General features: G+C 36.4%; 5 protein-coding genes across 10 annotated transcripts in view; 2 read left to right on the forward strand and 3 right to left on the reverse strand.

Annotated features, from left to right (window-relative positions):
• LOC111592138 (coiled-coil domain-containing protein CG32809) overlaps positions 1-9,814 on the forward strand; it is a 24,493-nt gene extending 14,679 nt beyond the window's left edge. For 5 of the 6 annotated variants that reach the window (XM_030224116.1, XM_030224111.1, XM_030224114.1 and 2 more), the window contains 5 exons: positions 412-874; positions 942-1,124; positions 1,408-1,501; positions 8,020-8,217; positions 8,318-9,814. In XM_030224116.1, the coding sequence (XP_030079976.1) occupies positions 412-874; positions 942-1,124; positions 1,408-1,501; positions 8,020-8,217; positions 8,318-9,391 (2,012 nt within the window). In that variant the 3' untranslated portion in view covers positions 9,392-9,814. Of the gene's footprint in view, positions 1-411; positions 875-941; positions 1,125-1,407; positions 1,502-3,779; positions 3,824-8,019; positions 8,218-8,317 lie in introns of those variants that run through there. The other variant, XM_030224115.1, reaches the window with a different exon arrangement.
• Positions 9,815-12,187: 2,373 nt separating this feature from the next.
• Positions 12,188-15,903, reverse strand: LOC111595053 (protein halfway). Its single transcript, XM_023308979.1, has 4 exons — positions 15,639-15,903; positions 13,889-14,793; positions 13,313-13,823; positions 12,188-13,249 (listed from the first exon to the last, which is right to left on the reverse strand). The coding sequence occupies exons 1-4, from the start codon at positions 15,675-15,677 to the stop codon at positions 12,857-12,859; spliced, it is 1,848 nt and encodes a 615-aa protein (XP_023164747.1). The 5' UTR covers positions 15,678-15,903; the 3' UTR covers positions 12,188-12,856.
• A 222-nt stretch (positions 15,904-16,125) lies between these two features.
• On the forward strand, positions 16,126-16,922 carry LOC111596692 (protein C19orf12 homolog). The gene is made up of 2 exons (XM_023311422.1): positions 16,126-16,525; positions 16,585-16,922. The coding sequence occupies exons 1-2, from the start codon at positions 16,324-16,326 to the stop codon at positions 16,803-16,805; spliced, it is 423 nt and encodes a 140-aa protein (XP_023167190.1). The 5' UTR covers positions 16,126-16,323; the 3' UTR covers positions 16,806-16,922.
• A 119-nt stretch (positions 16,923-17,041) lies between these two features.
• LOC111594199 (vacuolar protein sorting-associated protein 18 homolog) lies at positions 17,042-20,432 on the reverse strand. Its single transcript, XM_023307788.1, has 6 exons — positions 20,393-20,432; positions 20,041-20,332; positions 19,333-19,973; positions 17,869-19,276; positions 17,656-17,807; positions 17,042-17,591 (listed from the first exon to the last, which is right to left on the reverse strand). Exons 2-6 carry the CDS (start codon positions 20,318-20,320, stop codon positions 17,127-17,129), a joined length of 2,946 nt encoding a protein of 981 aa, XP_023163556.1. The 5' UTR covers positions 20,321-20,332; positions 20,393-20,432; the 3' UTR covers positions 17,042-17,126.
• A 50-nt stretch (positions 20,433-20,482) lies between these two features.
• On the reverse strand, positions 20,483-21,574 carry LOC111595870 (DNA repair protein RAD51 homolog 3). The gene is made up of 5 exons (XM_023310201.1): positions 21,347-21,574; positions 21,189-21,289; positions 20,972-21,138; positions 20,782-20,910; positions 20,483-20,728 (listed from the first exon to the last, which is right to left on the reverse strand). Exons 1-5 carry the CDS (start codon positions 21,499-21,501, stop codon positions 20,552-20,554), a joined length of 729 nt encoding a protein of 242 aa, XP_023165969.1. The 5' UTR covers positions 21,502-21,574; the 3' UTR covers positions 20,483-20,551.
• Positions 21,575-22,036: the final 462 nt, after the last annotated feature.

Here is a 22,036-nt window from a genome sequence, read left to right on the forward strand (position 1 = left end):
TTTTACAAAAAAAAAACACTTATATGAATCACGCATGCATTAAACGCAAATCACGAATACATATATATGTATTAATTATATATATATGTATATGCAAATGCTTACAAATGTTTTATTGATTTATTATATTAATATTTATGTATACTCTGAGCCTATTCAACATAGATTATTTTTTGTCGTAAGGTAAACACATATTCTAAATACTTCCGATCTTCCGATCTTAATATAAGTAAAAAACTTATCAAAAAGAAATGTTTCTTGGGCTTTGCTACATGATCAAAATGAAATATTTGTGCCCTGAAGTAAGGGAGATCATGCGTCTAGAAATGCAAGGTTCGGAGTAGCTGCTAGTCGGGTATTCTCGACTAGAGTAGCACTTTTAGTTGTTACATAATTGAATGCAATTCACAGAACGCGATCGCCTAAAGCCTCCGCCACCGCCAAAGCCAATTGTGTTGACACAGACCGCCCATCCCAACTACCGGGCGGACATTGCACTTGCCCCCGAGGTCTACAATCATTTGCGTGGTCTGCAGAAGAAGGCGAAGGACTTGCGCATGGAAGTGCGGACATTAAGACGGCTGTCGCAGGCTCAGTCAGTTGCCGTACGAGAGGACATCAAAAGCACCTTCATGCGCATACGTGCTACATTGTTGGCCAGCAGTGGCGGCAGTTTTTGGGGCCAGGGCGATCAGGACACTACGCGTATATCGAGAGAAGAGGAATTGTACAAGCAAGAGGTCATACGGCTGGAAAAGGATCTCAGTGATTTGGAAGCTTCGGTTGAAAACCTGCGCGGCGAGGTGATCAATCGACGCACGCGCGTCAATATGACAGCTGTCGAGGACATGGCCCTGGTATTAAGTCGCGCAAGGTATGATCTGCTAAAAGTCCTACTTCACGCACAGCCCAATCAAGTCTCTCTCTCTCTCAATTTACAGCAAAACTGTCGCTGAGCTGAAGCTCAAGTTTCCGACTTTGTCAAATGGTTTGCGTTGCATATTGTCCAATGAAATGGAAAAAGTAGTACGAGAAGAAAAGTTCCTAAAAGAAGAGCCTGATCGGCTAGAGTCTGCTCTGCGTCGCTGCAAAAAGCTAACGGGCACATTAGTTACACTTAAACGGTTTGTATACTTCCCAAAACCATTTGATTATACCCTGGAACCCATTGTGAATGGCTGGGTAAACAGGGTATGTTTGATTTTGTGAAAATAAAATATAAAATAAAAATATTCTCATGTTCGCCTGTCCATCTGACCGTCCGCATAGTTGTCTATCTTAAGACATCTGCCCCATCAAGTTTCATCTATAACTTCAGGGTTCAGGGTGTCTGGCTAGTCGGGTTCCCCCGAGTAGAGCACTCTTACTGGCTGTTGCTAATTGAATAAACTTTTCTTTCCCGAACAGTTTGGCGAGTGTACAGGAACAGCGCTTGCCCCCCAATGAGCCGTCAGTAAATGAGGAGTCGTTACGTTCCGCAGATATTTCGGTCCCTGACAAGGTAAGTCCACTGACAGATCCAAATCCATTGAGAGATATTTTTGAAAAACAAATACACAAAATAAAAAATAGTTATTAAAAAACACCTAGGGCTGCATAGCCAATGCTATTATTTGCGCATAAAACACCGTTCCATACCGTGTCATACATATTAATATATATATAATAATGTTTATCGAATATTCTTTGTATTATTTTGATGACAAAAACTAGTTGCTTTTGACCGAAAGAAGTATTTGCATTGGCTGAGTTTCATTTTAAAAGATGAACCTATTTTGCACATTAGAAACCTTGCTAAATATTGTAAAACCCGCTGACTGAATAACTTAATATCTTTATGTCGAGTATCTGTGAGGTCGCCATTGGACTTGGTCTAAGGGATTAACTATGAACATTTAAGTTAGCATCAGTCCATTAACATATCTATGCATACCTGTCTTTCCGTCCGTCTATTTGTCTATCACAACGAACATCAAGCAACAATTCAATTGCTGATAAGTCAAACATATGAAATTCTATAAAAGGCTGATATGTTAGTTATATATATTACTTATATATTAACTTAATTGGTGAATAATTTATATCGTATACGGGGTGTGTTAAAAAATATATATTTATTCATCGCTATTCATGTTCTCCCATCAAAGTGACCCCCCCCACCTCTAATGCAATACATCTGTGCCAACGCTTTTTCCAATTTCGAAGCACTTATGTCCAGCACTTTTCAGTATACCCATTCATCCTGTCATAGTTCGCCTGCAGTACTGTAGCTGAGAGTGCTCCACTAGAAGACACCCGAGCTGCTGCTTCAAACATTAACAGTGCATGCATATGGCAACAAAAAGAAGTGTTAAATATCACAATTTCTATATATTACAAAAATATATAAAAATTAAATGCAACTTTGCTGACTTAACAAGTGTTATTTATTCTAAAATCATGAAGAGGAAAATAATGGACGAGGATAGGAAGCGAACTTTATCTGCGCGAGCTGTAAGAAGACCTACTTTTAATTCTAAGTCTTCTTTTATGGCCCAACTTGTAGGAAGCTTTTGTTTTTCAAATCAGCAATTGAATGAACTTAAGTGAGGTCTACACTTCCTTAGGTAAACTTTTGGGATGCCGTACAATATATAGAAGTGTTAAATATCACAATTTCTATATATTACAAAAATATATAAAAATTAAATGCAACTTTGATGACTTAACAAGTGTTATTTATTCTAAAATCATGAAGAGGAAAATAATGGACGAGGATAGGAAGCGAACTTTATCTGCGCGAGCTGTAAGAAGACCTACTTTTAATTCTAAGTCTTCTTTTATGGCCCAACTTGTAGGAAGCTTTTGTTTTTCAAATCAGCAATTGAATGAACTTAAGTGAGGTCTACACTTCCTTAGGTAAACTTTTGGGATGCCGTACAATATATACCCATATTACAGACATGCATAAATAAAAATAGTAGTCAACCAGCCTTTGATTATTCATTTACAACCGGGTCGATGGGATTTAGTGGACAATGGGAGGGCAATCCATTGGCATATGTAGTTAACCGATTTGTGTGTACATATATCTATATATTTATCTGAAAGGAATGTGAAAATTATTTTAATCTCATTTCAACCTTAATAGTGCGCATCGACTATTATCGATTGTTTTTGATTGAAATTGCAATCTAGTTATGCAAGGGTTTTATATAATATATAAGCAAGCTATTTAGTGCTACCTTAGTAAATCAATTGTATTTACTTATAATTAAATTCATTTGTACGTATGCTTTGTTTCTCTTGTGTTTATTGTTTTTGAATTGGTTCTTTTCTTGAGTTCTGTGCAGTTCTTACTATAAACAAGTTGCAATTGGCTGTTAAAAAGTAGTTTCATTTGTCCTTGTTTATACTGCGTCCACTTCATTATACTTGATTTCTTTATATATACATACATATAGAGTTAACTCCAATCCCGAGACAGTTTGTAAAAGGCGATGGCTTCACCGATATTTCCCAATGGTTAAAACACCATCAACAAAATTGAAAACAAATTTAAAAGTTTATTTTCCTTGCTTTTTTTTCTGATGAAGCGAAAAGGTTTTACGTATTGAAACACGCTAATTCATATTCATACGTTTGACAAAATAACACCACCTAAATCAAAAATCAAAAGCTTAAAGTCTTATCAAATGAGGTTTACCTAGTGATATCGTTTTCTTCTTCTTGCCCCTTTTTTTCGAACTAACAATTTTTGATATCGTATACAACAACAACAACAACAACAACCCACATAGTTTAACTGGCGATGGAGTTCTAACTTCAAAGAGGCAATTACTGAGTAATGACTGAAAACACAAAAACCAAAAACAAAACAAAAAACTATAAACAAAAAAATCAAAATAAATATAAAAAAATAAAATAATTAAACAAAAAACATTTTTCAACAAAAAAAATTATGAAAAATTCTCATAAAACGAAACTATGTCCATTTTATTTTAGCTAAAACATTATTTGCTCCGCATTTAAAACATAACTAGTTTATATTTTTGTATACCACTTACTTAACTTAACTTAACTAAACTAATACAAACTCATCAAATGCTATCTATAAGACCATAACACATTTACCAACTGCAATTATATATCATTAGCTACCTATATATATATTTATATATATATATAAATATATATATATATATATATATATATATATATATATATATATATATATGTGTATATGTATATAATACATAATATATAATATATATAAGCTTATGTGTGTATACATATATATGAATGTGTGTGCGTAAAGTGCTTTCCAAAAGGGGTTTCTCTAAGCTAAACCTTGCAAACTTCTCGGCTGCAATACTTTCAAGGAGTTTACATACATATAAGTGAGCTACGGATCAAAGTGCTTACCATATACTACCATATTGTAATATCACATAGATCGACAATTTTGTATCGCTAGTCAAATTTCAAGTCAATCAATGAGTGAAGAAAGGTAAATAGCATCGACACACAATTTATTATACATGTTTTGAAAGACTTAAACAGCAACAACCTCTGTGGTAGATAAATCGTTTTTATCCCCCCTTCCGTAACTACATACTATCTTCCCAGATGTCCCCTTAACGTACTAATCAAGAATACAAAAAATAAAACAGCAACAACAACAACAACAAATAATATGTGATCTCCTCAACACCTCCCTGTGTGCTCAAATAATCCTATTTTTAATAATTGTTTTTCATTGCTTTCGTCTGTGGTCGTCCTTGCACCCCTCTACTACACACATCTTACTATTTCTATACCTTTTGGATTGTAAAATTATCATCAATGGACATATATATTTACCAGGTGTAGTTGTGGCTTTATACAGAGTATAACAGTCTAACAGTATATCAGAATATAGCAGACTATTCAACAAATACGTCTTACTGTAAAACAACTGTTTTGTACATAATATCTAACCATCTCTTTGTATATGGGTCATGTTAATCACCTCTAATGCAACGGAGTGTAACACTATAATAGACATTACTGTAAACATATTTCACTATGAAATATAAGGTGGACAAGATCTTGTCTAATCTCCTTATGTATACCATATATAAGGCAGCTCTAAGCCAACAGAGAATAACAGTATGCTACTATAACTATATAACAGACGTTGCCATAAATGAATTTCACTATAAAACAATATATGATGCTATATATCATATGAAAAATAACTAATCGAACAAAGTATAACAGTATAACAGACTTTGCTACAAATGAATTTCACTATGGAACAATATATGATGTGGACATGATCTAGTGTAGTCTCCTTATATACATCATATGTATGTAGGGCAGCTCTAAACCAATAGAAGAAACAGTATAATAGACTCTGCGGTAAATGCATTTCACTATATAACAACATATGATGTGAGCAAGATCTAGCTATCTTTTTATGGACATCATATGAAAAACAGCTTCTAATCACACAAAGTATAACTTTGCTATAAATAAATTTCCATATAGAACAATATATGATGTGGACATGATTTATTCTAGTCACCTTATATACATCATATGTAAGGCAGCTCTAAGGCAACAGAGTATGTAAAATGGGATAACAGTATCATAATATAACATACTTTGCTGTATTTAGTCACCTCAGAGTTTATAGATAAATTACTTGGGCCATTTTTTTTTTGTTTGTATTAGTAGCAGTTAGTTCCGAAATGATGATTTAATTTGCAATTGCAACATATTTTTTCTGCTCTTTGACAATTCGAGACAACTTTTCACATTCAAACTAATTACAATCTGTTCGTCTGTTTCGACTTCTTATTTGTGTTGATTGATTATGTTTTTGTATATGTTTCTGTTGTTCTTTTTATTGGTTTTTCTTTTGTACAAAGTTCAAAAAGTTTAAATATGGTACTTAAATCGATTTATGTGCATGCCAATATATGTGAAGGCCCCGTTTCCACCTTCTACTAGTCTAAAAACGAAATTGTAAATTAAATTTTATGTTTTTCTCATCAAACACGCAATATCAACTTTGACAGTAACAAAATTACAACATTTTATGTTCACATTTAAGAAAAAGACAACAAAAGAACACAAATTTATTTAATTCAATAACTTTCTCCCCTTGAATACAGCCGCGCCGAGTTTTCCCGATTCACAAAAAATTTATTTATAGAACAACTTTTGGAAAGATATAGCTTCGGTGTTCCGAAGACTTAAAACAAATATGCAAACATATTTATAGAATGTTAATTTGCAAGAATGCAAATTATTTCTTTTTTGTTTTCCTGTTAAGAAAAGCTAGTTAAAAACTAAAAACAAAAACAAAAACAAAAACAAAAAAAAACAAAAGATAATAATATTTTTGTATTAATGTTGTAGCTGAAAAATGAACTATGTCTATATATACAAACTCTAGTATCAACCTAAATGTACCTTTGTTAATGTATACACAAATCATTCTTTTAAGCGTGCAGTCAATATACCAAATTAATCAAACTAATCCAATTGAACCAATTGAATTTAAAAGCTCAAGCTCTTCAAAATGTTCTCACTCATCGATTGTTGTCTTTGAAGTTTTAACCATCTAACATATTTACCCATCCATCATCGATCTCTCTCTCTATTTATATATATATATGTATATATGTATAAATAAATATATATATATATATATATATATATATATATATATATATATATATATATATATATATATATATCTATATATAATCTTTTTATTTTGGTTTTTTTACCATGATTATCTATCTCTATTAAAAATATTAACAATTTATGCCCAAAATATTTAATCGGTGAAGACTTCATTTGGAGCTATTTAAATATACATATATATAATACATTTATACATACATACAGATACATGCAGATCTTAAGTGCTAATGCTTGTCTCCAATGCAATTCATCGTTGTTTTTTTTTATTCTTTTCAAGAAATTAAAAAATCCGAATCGAATCAAAAATGATTAGTTGTATGGAATCTATTTGAGCAAACGTGCCCCTTAATGTTGCATGCAGTAAGAGTAGTTAGAGACGGACACACACAAATGTTCATAATTAATTATAAGTATATTTATATTTTTGTTTTCTTATTTGTGCATGTCATGTTTAAGCCATGGAAATCAGAAACCCGCTGAATTTTAATTAGCAAGTCATTGGAAAAAGAAAACAACTTGTGTTGATTAATACGAAGTTTATTGAGGGTACGGTACCTGACTACAATGTGACTGAGCCAACCATTATTGATCTTTAACTGTACAACTCTTTCCCAATGGATGTCAGTGTCAGCAGACAGACTACCTACGCGTGCGCTTCTACTTCAATGTTAAACATGCTAAAAGTACAACATGGCAAATATATTAAGCAATATACATGTTAGAGTACTTCCGAGTAGAAGTGCCCGACTAGTAGATACCCTGGACGCCATGCCGTGTTAAGCTATTATGATATGTTACTGATATTTGTATGGTCAACATATATAGCTCTGCGGACTTTTCAGATATTACGAATCTAAGGTGCATGGAACGAGTAGTTTCCAGTCGAGCATTGCCAACTGGAGTGCTTGAATCGGCCTTCAAATTCTATTATAGCTTAATTTTTGGTTTTGAACTATCCTTGGATGGAACAACTTTGCTTTGATTTGATTTAGTACTTGAGTGCATGTTGTATTAATATTATATCGTGGCAGATACTCTATATAACCCATAAGATGCACAGCATGATTCATGACTCCTATGCACACAGTATTATATTGAGTCGCTATGGCTTTTTTTTGTTACTTTCTAGCCAGTCTAACTGGACGGGCTTTCATACTATGTATTAATATCACAATGCTGGACCACATAAGTATATATATATTTTGTGTATATATATATATATATATACATACATATGTATAAATGTGCAATGTTTTTTATTAAACGTCATTTCACTTCACAAATTTTTGGCAAATATTTGCATCGATTTACAATTTTACTGTAATTATATATTCTTTATAGCCAATCCCAACACCCAGGATGGGGTCGTTCCCTGTCGGCGGGGGACTCGCACCCGAAAACGCACTCGATGCTCTGCTAGACGAGTTAAAGACATTTTCAAAGCCCATTGCCCAACAACAACAACAACAACAGCAGCAGCAACAGTTTCAGCAACAACAACAAATGCAACAGCAACAACAGCAAAAGCCACCATTTGAGGTAAATGATTGTATTCAAACAAGATCTATTGACTTTGACTTATATATATATATATATATATATATATATATATATATATGTATATATGTATGCATCATAGGTACGCCCCGAAGATTCGGCATCCGATGAGAGTGCCCAGGCCGCGGTGCAGAGTACCGTCACCACGCAAATATCTCAGGCACGTCTATTCACAGAGGCGAACGTCGTCAATATGCAACAGGCGACCACCAACAGCATGGTCATGGCCGTTTCTAGTGGGGCAACAACACAACTGTCCCGTGGTGGATTGACCCACCAGCAGTCACAACAGCAGCTGATGGTGCACACCAATATGGGAAGCTTGCGTCGCCTGCACTCCTTTCCCAGCGAATCGGACAACGAGTTTCCACCCCCACTCGCTAATGGTGGTGGTGGTGGTGGTGTTGGTGCAGTCAGCAGCAGCATCAACATCAATAACAGCAACAATAAGCCACCAGTGCCCGAGCGTAATGCCGATTTGATAAGCAGAGTGGGTCACAAGCGCATACCGCCACCACCGCCGCCGCGTACCAGCTCACGTAGTCCACTGGCCAGTCCGACAAGCCCAAATGTGCCACAGAACATAGCTGCCGCTGCCACAGCCGCCGCTGCCGCTGCCACCGCCGCCGCCGTCGCCGCTGCAGCTACTAACAACATGATTGACAATAATATAATGAGCATTGAGACTGTTGTCATCGGTAGTGGTGACACCTCAAGCGGCGACAACTCCAGCGGAAATGAGTCCGGCAACGATCACGCACAGCGGCAAGTGGCGCTCGAAATGCGCCACCAGGAACTATTGAAGAAGCAGAAGCTGCTGCAGGAACAGTACCAGCGCTTGCAGCAAATGAGCAAGATACCATCGGTCGATATATCCGGACCCACACATCCCGGCAGTGAATCGAACATACAGCAGAAAATAGCCGCAATCAATTTATTGACCTGTGAATCCGTGGGCGGCGATCCGGCGGCGGTGGCAGCAGTAGCGGCTGAGAATGCAGCGGGTACAAATGGTGTGTTGAACAGTGATGCTACGGGTGGTGTGGTTGGCGGCGTTGTTGGTGGTGGTACAGGTGCGGGGGCTGCTGCTGTTGTTGCTGCTGCTACAAACACCACAATGACCACTAAACAGGTGTACGAGACGGAGATACTCTAACACAACTGGAAATTGGCGTGGAGCGAAACGAAAATCGATATTTAACTGTAGCATCACTATACATACTATATATATGTGTCTCTGTCACGTTGCACAAATTGCAGCTCAATAACTGTATATCACTCTCACTCTCTCTCTCTATCTCTATCTTTGTCGCTCTCTTGCTAAACACATACATCATTATACATATTGTATATGTTTCTCTGTCACATGCACGGATTGCAGCTCTGATCTGTATATCACTTCTCTCTCTCTCTCTGTCTGACTCTTTCGCTGTATCTCTAACTTTGCCATCCTTAACACAGATATTAGACGAATTACATACGAAGGCTAAAAGCCTTCGGCTCTGTAATACCATTAATACTTAAATAATAATTTTGTTAAGAATGTTAAGCAACTAAGCCGTACTCCTATACGTGTTAAATCTGAATGTCGTACATACATACATGTATATATTATATATATATATATATATATATATATATATATATATATATATATATATATATATATATATATATATATATATATATATATATATATATATATATATATATATATGCATATACCATATACAAATACATACATATTCCATAATACGTTTACGTGCCAGGCTATGTATGTATTGCCAAACGAAAATCAAAAATAAAGTAAATGAAATATGCATGCAAGCTAAACGATGTAGCTGCATCGTACATGTAGATGTATGTACATATATCGAATGTATGTACTAAGCTGTTTTGTTACACTTCAAAACACTTTGAGCAAAATGCCAAAGATCATTATTATAATAGTTATTAAGGAATCCCAGCACATGAAGTTCATTAAATTGCTACCTTCTACCACCGGCCGTAGAACACATTAATGACATGTCTAGAGCAAAGCATCCGGAAATGCGGCTCTTATCTCCATCTTACTCTTTCGCACTAAGCTAAGAGTGCCTGAGCAACAACGAATATTCGATTAATGTCTTGTATGGTGAGTGGTCGGTCGTGCATAGAAAACCATGAAATAGAGACAGACCTAAATGTTATAGTGAAGCATCGTCACATTTGAGCTATTGCAACTGTTTCAACAAGTTTAGTTTAATATACCTCTCATTTGATATTCTTGTTTTGTGGTTTGGTATGGGACGTGAGACTGATAGTTCTATATATCTAGGTCATCAACAAAGTAAAGAATAAATACTTGAGTAATCAATAAGTACGAATATATTTCTTAGAAAATAAAACTAGCTAATTTTATTCCCAGACACGGTAAACTCTTTCCAAAAATAGGGACCGACCCGACATACTGCATGCCATTTATTTTTTGAAATGCCCTACGTTTTGGTTAACAATATTTGATTTTTGGGAAGAGTCTTTTTTCGGAGTCCCGAAAATATGCATATATGTTATAACTTATCAGTACATCCCATGAAATGGGGCTGATACATTGATTCACTTCTCTATAATCGATTATCGTTAAAGTCATATATTTGATATCTTTTATTGCACAGTACTTCATAGCTAAGGATTTTTAAATACATATAGGTTTTACACATGTTTTTAGCCAATCGGAATGATTTCATTTTTAACATGAATTATGTACATACCAAACATACTTATAACAGATTTGAAAGTCTTTGATTATAAATTTTGTATAACACCCGTACCACATACATATGTAGCGATATTAGATGTACATGCATATATATGCATATCTATACAATTGAAATTTGTTGCACTAGTACCAGGTTATATATATATATATATATATATATATGTATTTATATGTATATATATATATCTATAAATTAAAAATGCATTTCCCCAGATTTTTGGATGTCATTTTACGTATTTATGCCTTTATATATGTATATGTATGTATATATATACAATGGGTTATATGTGACTATTCCTAAATGAACGTATGAAACGTTTTTTTTTACTTAAGCCAAACCTTTTGTAAAAAGTCGATATATGTATTTTTCATGGTTCTTAAATACATTACATTATACAGGCTAATATCGATATTGACCGATCGATATCGATTTCGACTAAACTCTCGATGTTTCGAATCAAATATAAAATGGAAATAGTGTAGTGGTCCAGAGTCTGGTACGTCTTGACTTCTAAGATATATATATATATATACAACTTAGAAGTATTGAGTATTTTTAATTACCGCTATATTACAAATCACAATACGAAATAACAAATTACAAATTGATTTTTAATTCTTAAATATAACGAAAGAGAAGAAAGTAAAAAAGAATGCGCTCAAAAGATTTATACACATTAACACATACTATTTACAATAATTGAAGGCACTGTTTTTGTTTTTTTCGAAATTGTTTTTCATACATACAACGAAAAGAAGAATTTTGATTACAGCGATAAGAAGTACGAAAATACATATGTGAAAGTATTTAATTACTATAAAGCTGCAAACATAATAATAATTATAATAATAACACTTATAACAGAATATTTTAAAATATAGTCATATGCAATTGTATGCGTGTATTGTATGGATACGTAAATGTTTTTCTTATAAGGCACATTAAACACACTCGATTGCAAAACTTATAGTAAAAACTAAAAAACGAACATGGCATTAGGTATTACGAACATTAATAACAATGATAATAATAATAAAGTCAATAGAGTCACCATGCATAGAGATGTAAACATTAACATTAACATAAACATAAAAAATGTGCATTTTTTTGTCTTAAAATTATTGTAATACCTATATAAAATTAAATTGCAAGAAACCACAAACAATAAAAATATCATATGCAAATTGAATTCACTTGTGTTTAGATGGCCAACTTACTTACATGCTCCTGCAAGGTCTTATCAACTAATTAAAACTCTATATGTATATATATTCATTTGATCTTTATATATATGATTACAATCACACAATGCATAGTTGGGGCGTCTGGAACCCGCACAAGAACCAAGATCCAATTTTCAACCCAACTTAATTTCTGCTGGGCTGCACAAGGCGACTTGAGATGGCCTTTATTCTTAATTTTCAATTTCCAAAACTCTCACTTCTGCAGCAGTTTTAACACGCATCCTCTGTATTGAAAAAGTTGTTCCAGATGTCCAATCTATCTGTTGTATGTTTAGCAGTATAACAGTTTCAAGTGCGATAGCAGTTTCTACATTATTCACGATCAACATCAAACTACAAGTCATATAAAATAATGCACGTAAAATGCAGATACATAACATTTCATGACAACTGTGTATATAGGCTATTTAAAAGTAGATACATTGTTTATAGAAGGCACATTCTAATTGGTATCCGGTGTAATCTGTCATGGTCAAGTGACAATTGGATATGTTACGTTTCCATCTACTTCGAATCTATATATATTTATATATGTTGCTTTAGCTAATCTCTAAAACTCACTTCGACAGTCGCTATTCACATATTTATATAAATAAAGAGTTCCCCTGTTTAGCTTATCTATGATTCACAGAGACAGTCGCAAGGCAGTTTTGGCATTTTGCTAGCTGGCCAAGGCAGATAGCCAGCTGTCTTGAAGACCCAATAGTCGTACGAAACTTTTGTGATCAGGGCTAGCAAGAGGAGGACCTCTGCTGCTATTAAATAGTATATGTAATCAGTCCAATCCGGTGGCGATTGGCATAGCTTTGTCTCTTGCAGTTCAATAACACTCTGAGGTAAGTTGCGGCATCGTATGTCCATATAATCTGGTATATCTGTGCTGCGTTCCTTAAGCCAGTTTTGTAGCGTTTTTGCCGAGTTGCAATCACATTGAAGTCGATTCTCTGCAAGATAAATGCGACGCCCAATGCCCGTATCCATAAGAGCATTGTTCAAAAAGTATTCGGGAATCTAAAAGAAAGTAATTTATATTCATAACTGGAATGCATCTTCTATACATTTTTTTATACTCACCTTAGTCAGAGAATTGTTGCGTATGTAAAGGCGTTGAAATTGCTCAATGAACTTTGTGCCCTCAAATTCGTAAATGGATGATATATGATTATTATCGGCGTCCAGCTTGACAATATTGTAATAGGTGGGATTCGTATGAAAATGATCACCCAGGGTGCTTATTTTGTTGTTGCTTATGTTTAGGGTGAATGTATTGTCCGGCAACAGAGATGGGAGCTCAATCAGGCCAAGATTTGAACAATCTACATGGCAAACGGTTCGTGATTGATCCCCCTGTATTATCATCATATTATAAATGTTACAAGAGCAGTTCCCATAGTTCGGAATAACCGGACATTTGGTGCCACATTTCTTGATACTCTCCAGCTGCTTGACTGATACTAAATTTGTTGAGTTGAACCACTTGTGTGTCGCATTGTACAAGCAAAAAGAGTTTTCCGGATTGACAAAGTTAAATGAGTCGCCATAAATAATCTCGTTTAGGGGCTCACAGAGCAGACGCATATTCCCACTAGAAAATAAGAGTTATTTTTGTAAGTATAACAAATTTGATATACTTCAGCATGAGAAACTTACCTAATATCTAAAGCTATGTGCTTGTTCTGGTTGCGATTCGGAACACGGGATAGCAGATTATTCGATATACCAAAAAACTCCAGTTGAGGCACATCTTTAACGGCTCGTGATGCGATGTCTGATATATTATTATTCGATATGTTAAGGCACTTAAGCTTCGAGTGACGCGGAAAGGCATTTGTCAATTGCATAATATTGCCATCCGTAACGGCGAGCGACTGCAACGATCGATATATGGGATTGGAAAGGTTCATTGCATGCACGCTGAGGTTGCGCACATGCAGATTTGTCCACTTGGATATGTTACTGCAGCTTGAGATTGTCGAAATGTGCGTAATGTTGCAGCAGTACCAAGAATTGGCTCGAGTCGGATGCTCCCTGCATTGGCAGCTGTTCGAGTCGCGATCACGACCTTGGAGACTCTGGGATTGCAAGAGGCTTCCATTTTGTGCGCTGTGCGCAGTCATATTGTCAGCAGTAATGTTTTCTTCTCCAGCATCCAATTTGACACTAGTCATCTCCACACGATCAAATACAGGTGGCTCATCACCATTGCTGCCATTGTGACGCCGCCAATTGAGACACAGCTCCTCTTCAGCATAAAAACAGTTCTTCAAGTATTCCGGCAATTCAGAAGAGACTGCGGCTGACGGCGCTGCAACAGTGGTACTTGCCACCGGTGTTACAGCGGGCACTGTATCCGCTTTCTCGACTTCACTTTGCCTCTCGATGACCGCCTGATGCGGTACAGGTGGCGATGTCACGGCGGCTGCTTCTATCGATTGTGTTACCAACTGGGACGACGTCGCCGAGGGGGTTGCTGCGAAAGGCTGTGGCGGAACTGTTTGTGCTGCTAGCTCTTCAGGACGCGCGCATGCGTGAGCTAGCATTACGATTAGAACCAACTGCAAGACAAGTTGAAAAAGCAATTGTCTGCTGATAATGGATAACCAAAACGGGAATCAACAAGCAATATTTATACATGCAAATATTGACAGTGTACGACCCAAACTGACTGCCCACAATGTTGACAAAGTTAATTAGCGCGCAGCTGTAATTCGATAAGGCGAAGGCTTGGCCTGCAGTTACGGCAATTAAGTTAAGTGCGGGTCAAAAGGCGAGGGCGAATCTAACCCATAACCCACCCCGCCTACTTATCCGATTTTAGCGTTCCAGGCACAGCAGGCTTTGTTCAAATATTAATTAGATATGGCAATAAATATGTGTACACGTAGTTTACGTGAATATACTAGATAATATATTCATATATATATAGTCTTTTCTTTTTTCATGAAGATAAAGACAATAAGGAATATTTTTTAAAAAGTTAACATTCTTAATCGTTTTTCCCAATCTGATATTTTCCTGACATTCCGTACTTATGTATATGCATAAGCACGCGCACACACTCATTCATATGTAATTACACTTAGTAAATGGCTTAAGGCATAGTTCGACATAGTAAAGCTACTTTTTGATCTGTACTTTGATGTCGTTTAATTACATTCAATAAATGCTTTTGATAAAGCAAATACATAAGCAAAGAACAAAACAAAGCATAAGGATATATGTATGTATATATTAATACCCCGTTTATATATTTATATATATATATATATATATATATATATATATATATATATATATATATATATATATATATATATATATATATATATATATATATTTATTTATTTATTTATTTATTTATTTATATGTATGGCTATATGCGTATGCGCGTTCGACTTACATCTTTATATGCAATCATTGCATTTGGGGTGTAGCACATCAATGAAAATTGCGATTTGGTAAATCAGCGTTCGTATTTTTAAAAACACACAATATGATCACATTTTATATTTGATTTTATCTTTAAACTGTCTGCGCATGCTAAAAATACAACTTCGCAGAATTGATTTCAGTCATATCAGTCAGGCACTTACGTTAAATAACAATGAGTTTTATGTTTAAAAAAATACAGAATATATAATTTAATCAGAAATATACAAAAACAAAATACAGCGTATGTTATCGACAACAATACGAACGCAACAGTGTTAAGCCTGCCCAAGCAATTCTTACGTGTTCTTTCCATACAAACGAAACTAAAATGGTACTAAAAAATACTATGCCCAAGAAATTATTCAGTATTTTTTTTTGGCATTTTGCTTGATAGATCTGTTCTCTTCACACAAATGTATTGATACACATGAATCATGTTTTTTGTTTTGGTTTTAATATTGCGATCTCTTTCCATAGATCGAGCAATGAAAATAATATTGTAACTGTTCTTTGTACCATGACGCGATATCAGCTGTTGTACACGAAATCTCTCAAAAACAATTCTATCGCGGATAATTTGAAGCATATGAATATCAGCAATCAAGGAAATTTACTCGTTTATATATAGTGAGAATACGAATTAGCGTCATAAGATGCCAATTGATACCCGCGAGCTAATGGAAGCCATTGCCATCATAGCTGATGAGCGAAATATTCGTGTTGCAGTAAAACAATCAGGAAAAGGAACAGCGATTTGTGCTGCCTGCTGCTTTGCTGGCGGCCTTTTGATGGGCCCTGTGGGTCTAGCTGTAGGCGGCGCTGCCGGAGGAATTGCTGCGTACAAAATGACTAGTGGTTAGTCTATATGTTTCGCATTACGAACTGTCTGTAATATTTGTTCACATATATTACAGGTACATTTAAACCACTAGGAGAAGTTATATTGAACGACTTAACAGACGCACAACGCGAACAGCTAGTCCAACATGTAACAACAGCCGTCGCCGACGTTCACCCAACGGACTTGGTAATGCTGTTGCCTTTGATAACGCAGAATGCATCCATTCAACAGGCGGTGCTCAATACAATTATGTCCTTTGTTAGCAACGAGCTACGCATGCAGATCGTTGACTGATTCAGCTGTGAAATGTAGAATCGTGATTTTACTTATATAGTTGTAACTCTATTAATAAAATTGCCTTAGAAATTATATGGTTTTATCGCAAATGTACAAAAACATCAAAAAGTGTCGAATATTATCTACAATAGAAATGCAAAATGTGTTTAGATTATTGCCTGATAAATAATTATTCTATAATGACTCTAAAATCTAACTTACTCAAGAAACAAAATACTCTATTTTACTGATCTACATAATATACTTTATTGATAACAAAATATGCGCCCTATATACTATATGTACATGTGGACGATGTTAATAACTTAGATGTGTCTGTTATTCCCACTCGACGTTGACCTGATCCCAATCGTCGACGAAGGGCTGGTCTATGGTATCGATAAGTAGGCCACAATATAGACAATCGGCAGCAAGAATCTCTTCGATTTCCATTTTGAGATCAGCGCGTTTCTTTAGTTGCTCGGCTGTGTGATTTGACGAGCCGATTGTTTGCGCCATTAACGTTTCTAGCTGCTGTTTAAGCAACGTAAGCCGGCGACTGCGATCCTTGCTAATCATTGGCATCACCTGCTTTTCCAAGCAGTCGCTGTGGAACTTATGCCCACAAATGTACACAAAGAACGGCTTAACTAGCAAAATGAGATCACATATATCGCATGCGTCCTGCGCCTCCATCCGAATGCTGTGTGTTTTCAATTTACGCAGCTCCTTGCAGACGCGATCTGACTGCTCCTTTGAATCAGCCATTTCTCGCTGCAGTTCTTGTATACGTTGGTTATAGTCCTGCAAGAAGACACATTGCAATATAATAAGTAAATTCAACGAATTAATCATATTAAAACTTCACTTTTAGAGCATCACAAATAGCCTCTTTAAAGTTATCAATCTTCTCAAAGTCCGAGAAAAAGGGCAGCAGATCCTCAATTCGTAGTAAGTCGCACTGCTTTAATAAGCTTAATGCCTTCTTCACATCGTTTGTGCCCTTAATGTCATGGTAGGCTACAAAATTACAGAGTTTTTATTATACTTTTGCCTAAATACATTTGGATAAATAATTTACCAATTCGCAGCCACAATTTGCGCCTTGTCTCGCTATCCTGTGGCTTGGACGCTGTCTCTTTGGCTAATTTCATATCAAATTCCAGAGCCAGGTCGACAGCAGTTGTCCACATGCAGAGCATGCACTGAAGGAACACACAGGCCACCTTTACATCCAGCTCGGTGCACACTTTCAATGCAAAGTGAATATCGTAATGCACTAACGACTCATCACGTCCCTGAATCTCAAGATATTTCATCAACAACTTCGGATCGTATTGCGCGTAAAGGTGCAGAAGGTAGTTGTGTATAGCTTCGTTCAAAGTATTTAGTGTGTAAACGGCAAACTCGAGGTAGCGTATCACCTGGTCGCGGTGCTCTTTCGTATCAATTACCACAAGGGTGGGCACAACTTTCTCGATCTCCAGTTTGGCACCTAGGGCCATCAAGGCATCGATCGTTTGCTTTGGCAGCTTTTCCATAAGCTGAGGGGCATATTTGTAGTAGAGTGTCAGATCGCGTTGCTTGCACAACGTTTGTAGCGCCTCGGCATGCCGGTCTGCCTTCAACTGTTGCCCGATCACCTCCTCGTAATCATCTATAGAGATTGCAAACTGTGCCAAATTATGCGGATCTGCATGCTCGTTAATCAATTGTCGGACCGCTGTGCGATGATTTCTTGTAATAGCCAAAACAGTTGATTCACGCATAAATTCATCGTACTCTGTTTGCCACTCCACCCGCCAAGCTGCGTCCTTGCCAGGTAAGTTGATTTGTGTAAGATATAGATCAATCAACCAAATAACTAAAGCTTTCAGAGCATCAGTTTGGTTAGACTCCACACTCATGGTTAGCTTGTTGAGTCGCTTCTTAACGTAATTAACTATGGGTCGCTTATCGGACAATACCATGAATTTAAGGCATACCGTTTCGAATGCCTCGTTTGTTTCGGCATAGTAATTTGCTGCCACTTCATAGGAGCCCTCATTGAAAGCAGCTTCGGCACGTTGCTCCAATACTAATTGCAGATTCTCGGGGACTTCAGCTGCATGTGCTGTAGCTAGCTCGTATTGACCCCGATTTAAATATATACGCCATATGTTTCGTTCCTCATGGATTACGCGAAGCGTGAACACAATTTTGTCCGTGTAAACATAAATGGCACCGGTCACGGCATCCCGTTCCATATTCAAAAGTTTCCCCACTCTGGCCTCATCAAATGTCTCATGGTAGACCAGTTCCTGGTTAAGCAGGCATATGGCTTTTAGGTAGTCCGAGTAAAGGAAAACGGCATGGTATTCAGTCAGAACAAAAGACTTGGGTACATTAATACGTCGCTCATCATAAGACATATGTTTGCTCTTCTCAAAGTCTAACTGAATCAATGTGTCACCCAATAGCGCATTACTTCCGTTTGCATCTATTGAAAGCTACAATACAAAAGAAGTTTTCATTTGATTCTAATTTAGATTCGTCCATCACTTACCTCTCCGATGCGTAGACCTGAGCCGCAAAGCCATGCCCATTGTTTTGGGTATTTACTTTTGGGCGGGGCAAAGAATCGTAGCACTGAGTAACCCAAATCTGTTTTGTGCTTCTCACAGTGCGGCTCCCGCTCACCATTTACATAACTCGCAAATATAGGCTGCAAGGACCGCTCCTCTGGCTTGAGCGTTTCCTGGAATGTGTAAATACAATCGGGTGTTGTGGCTACGACTATCCAACGATTACTATTGGGCATACATAGCACCTCCAGCCCATTAATTGGATATTTGCTAAGACCCAGTCCCAGATCGTAAAGCTGTTTGCGTTGCGTATCGCTGGCTGGTCCCAGCTCCGTCTCAAAGATGAGGCCACGACTAGTGCCTAGGAGTATAGAGCCCGTTGTTGATTCATTGCCATGGTACATATTAAAAGCCACTGCTGTAATTTCGTGGTCCTTCAACTTCTCGATTCGACGCACTTTCAATTGTTGTGCTTTGGTTGTCTCTGTGCTGTGTATGTACAAAAAGTCGGATGAGAAACCCTGAGATTTTGGCACCAGTGAAATAATTAGGTGATGGCCAGTACTATCCAGAAATATGTTTGTTATCTTATATCCAGTTAAATATTTTTCCAATCCAGTTTCTGTAAGCAAGCTTTAATCATTTAGAAGATACGTAATTAAAATTCATATAAAAAGTAAGTCGCTCACGGCCTGGTGGTATTGCACGGGGTAGAAAGAAACGCAGCAAAGTCAATCGGCCCTCTGCAGACAGCAGACAGAACAGCCAATTCTTGGAGACGGTCAAGTTTGTCAAGCTTCCAGTGCAGTTACTTGGTATATTGAGTGTCATCTTTCGCTTACTGAAAATTTCTTCATCTTCTGTCTCGAAAGGATTTCCACCGGCTGTGGAAACGTAAGTGTTTGCATTCGCTACAGTGTTTTCGACACGGGGCAGGAATTTTGGCTGCGATGTCTTCGCATGTGCCATTTTAACGAAAACCTGAGATATTTATCTTAATTCTTAATAGGTTTATTTTTAATTTTTATTTATTTGCATTACTTGTAATTTTTCAATAAACGCCCAATAGTGTGTGACCAATGAAAATATACTCAAAAATACCAAAAATATATATTTCAGTTTAAAGTTGTCTGACGTAAACATACTAAATTTTGAGCTTTCTCATTAGAAAATTTTTTTAGAAAAAATCTAATTATTGTGTTATGTGGATAATTTACATATGAATCTTTTCGTTCTTGATCTTTTTCCTATAAAACAATCATGTTTCATTAGCCAGATGCGCGTATTGATTATCATTGAGTGCTTTTTTCCTAAGACCGCCTCCAATTCAAATCGACGCCTTTTCCGGCGATACGCCAAATTGTTCGTCAAGACGAACTGCAATTCAGTATGTTATTAACTTATATATCGGGAAGAATGTTAACGCTTACGGTTAAATTGTGTTTCGTTTGCAGTGTACGCATAATATTATGCAGTTCCATCAGGAGATCCGTGCGCTCGAATACGTGATTCAAGCTACGAATCGCAAACGATATTGAGTCGACAATTATCAGTTTAATCTGTAGAAGAAAATTAATTTTTAAACAAGCATCTTTACATTGCAATTAGCTCTGGTAGTACATTGGGTTGCCTCTCCAAATACTTATGGCAATTCAATAAGCCAGCAACAAGTTGGGCAGCGGTATGACAATCCACATAAAACACATTTCTTAACATTTCGGTTGCTGTGGGTGCTAATCCAGACATATGACCAACATTTGGGCGCGCTGCAAGCTCCTCCGCCAGCTCTGTGTAACCAAAATATTATCACTCGGTCAGATATCTAATAACCACATACCTTTCAGCCGTGCCGGATTAAAATCCTTTCGAGTATCAAAATATAATGCTTTTCCCGTGTAGCCATATTTGCATAATTGGACATTTAGGCAGAGCCTCATGCTAGAAAGTCCCCCTTACTTAATGAATTTGAAAATCAATGCGTATTTTAATACTTGCCACAATTGTGTTTTTCCACAACCTGATCTGCCTACCAGTTCGTACAATTTTCCTTGCTTAAGACCGCCTCCTAAAACGGTATCGAGTCCTTTTATGTCAGTTGCAATTTTAGGAGATTTTGCGTATTTAAGACACTTAGCAGTCTTTAACTCCATCGCAATTCGCTTATTCGTGTTCAACTAAAAATACATTTAAATGTCATGGGCTGTTATCGTGATTGTAATCGTGTATCGATATATAGTCAGCTGTAATGTCAGTGCTCTAACAGTGCCAAAATGAGTAGAGCTTCGATATTACATTTTATGTGCGTATCGTAACGATGCGATCACTTGCTATATAATCATCGATATTAGTTGCTGTCAATTTTGGTAAGAGCGGTAAAATGCTAAGCGATATAATTAAGAATCGAATTTTGTATTCCATCCTCTAAGATGTCTTTGAGATCAGAGGTAATCACCAAAATACAATTCAGAAAACATTTTTGGATCAATGTCACTTTAATAATTTATATGTTGAACTCGCGTTTTGATGCAACTATTATGTACATATATATTTCAGAACTAACGTACACTTCATTCGGTTCGAATACTTTTCTGTGCTCGGGTTTGTTGGGACCCTCCCTGAGCTTTCATCAATTGCCATGTTTTTTTTATAGTATAATTTCAAACTTCACAAAATCTGGGCGTATAT

Source organism: Drosophila hydei, unplaced genomic scaffold (assembly GCF_003285905.1).
Source record: "Drosophila hydei strain 15085-1641.00,03,60 unplaced genomic scaffold, DhydRS2 tig00000358-arrow-arrow-pilon, whole genome shotgun sequence".
Lineage (NCBI taxonomy): Eukaryota > Metazoa > Arthropoda > Insecta > Diptera > Drosophilidae > Drosophila > Drosophila hydei.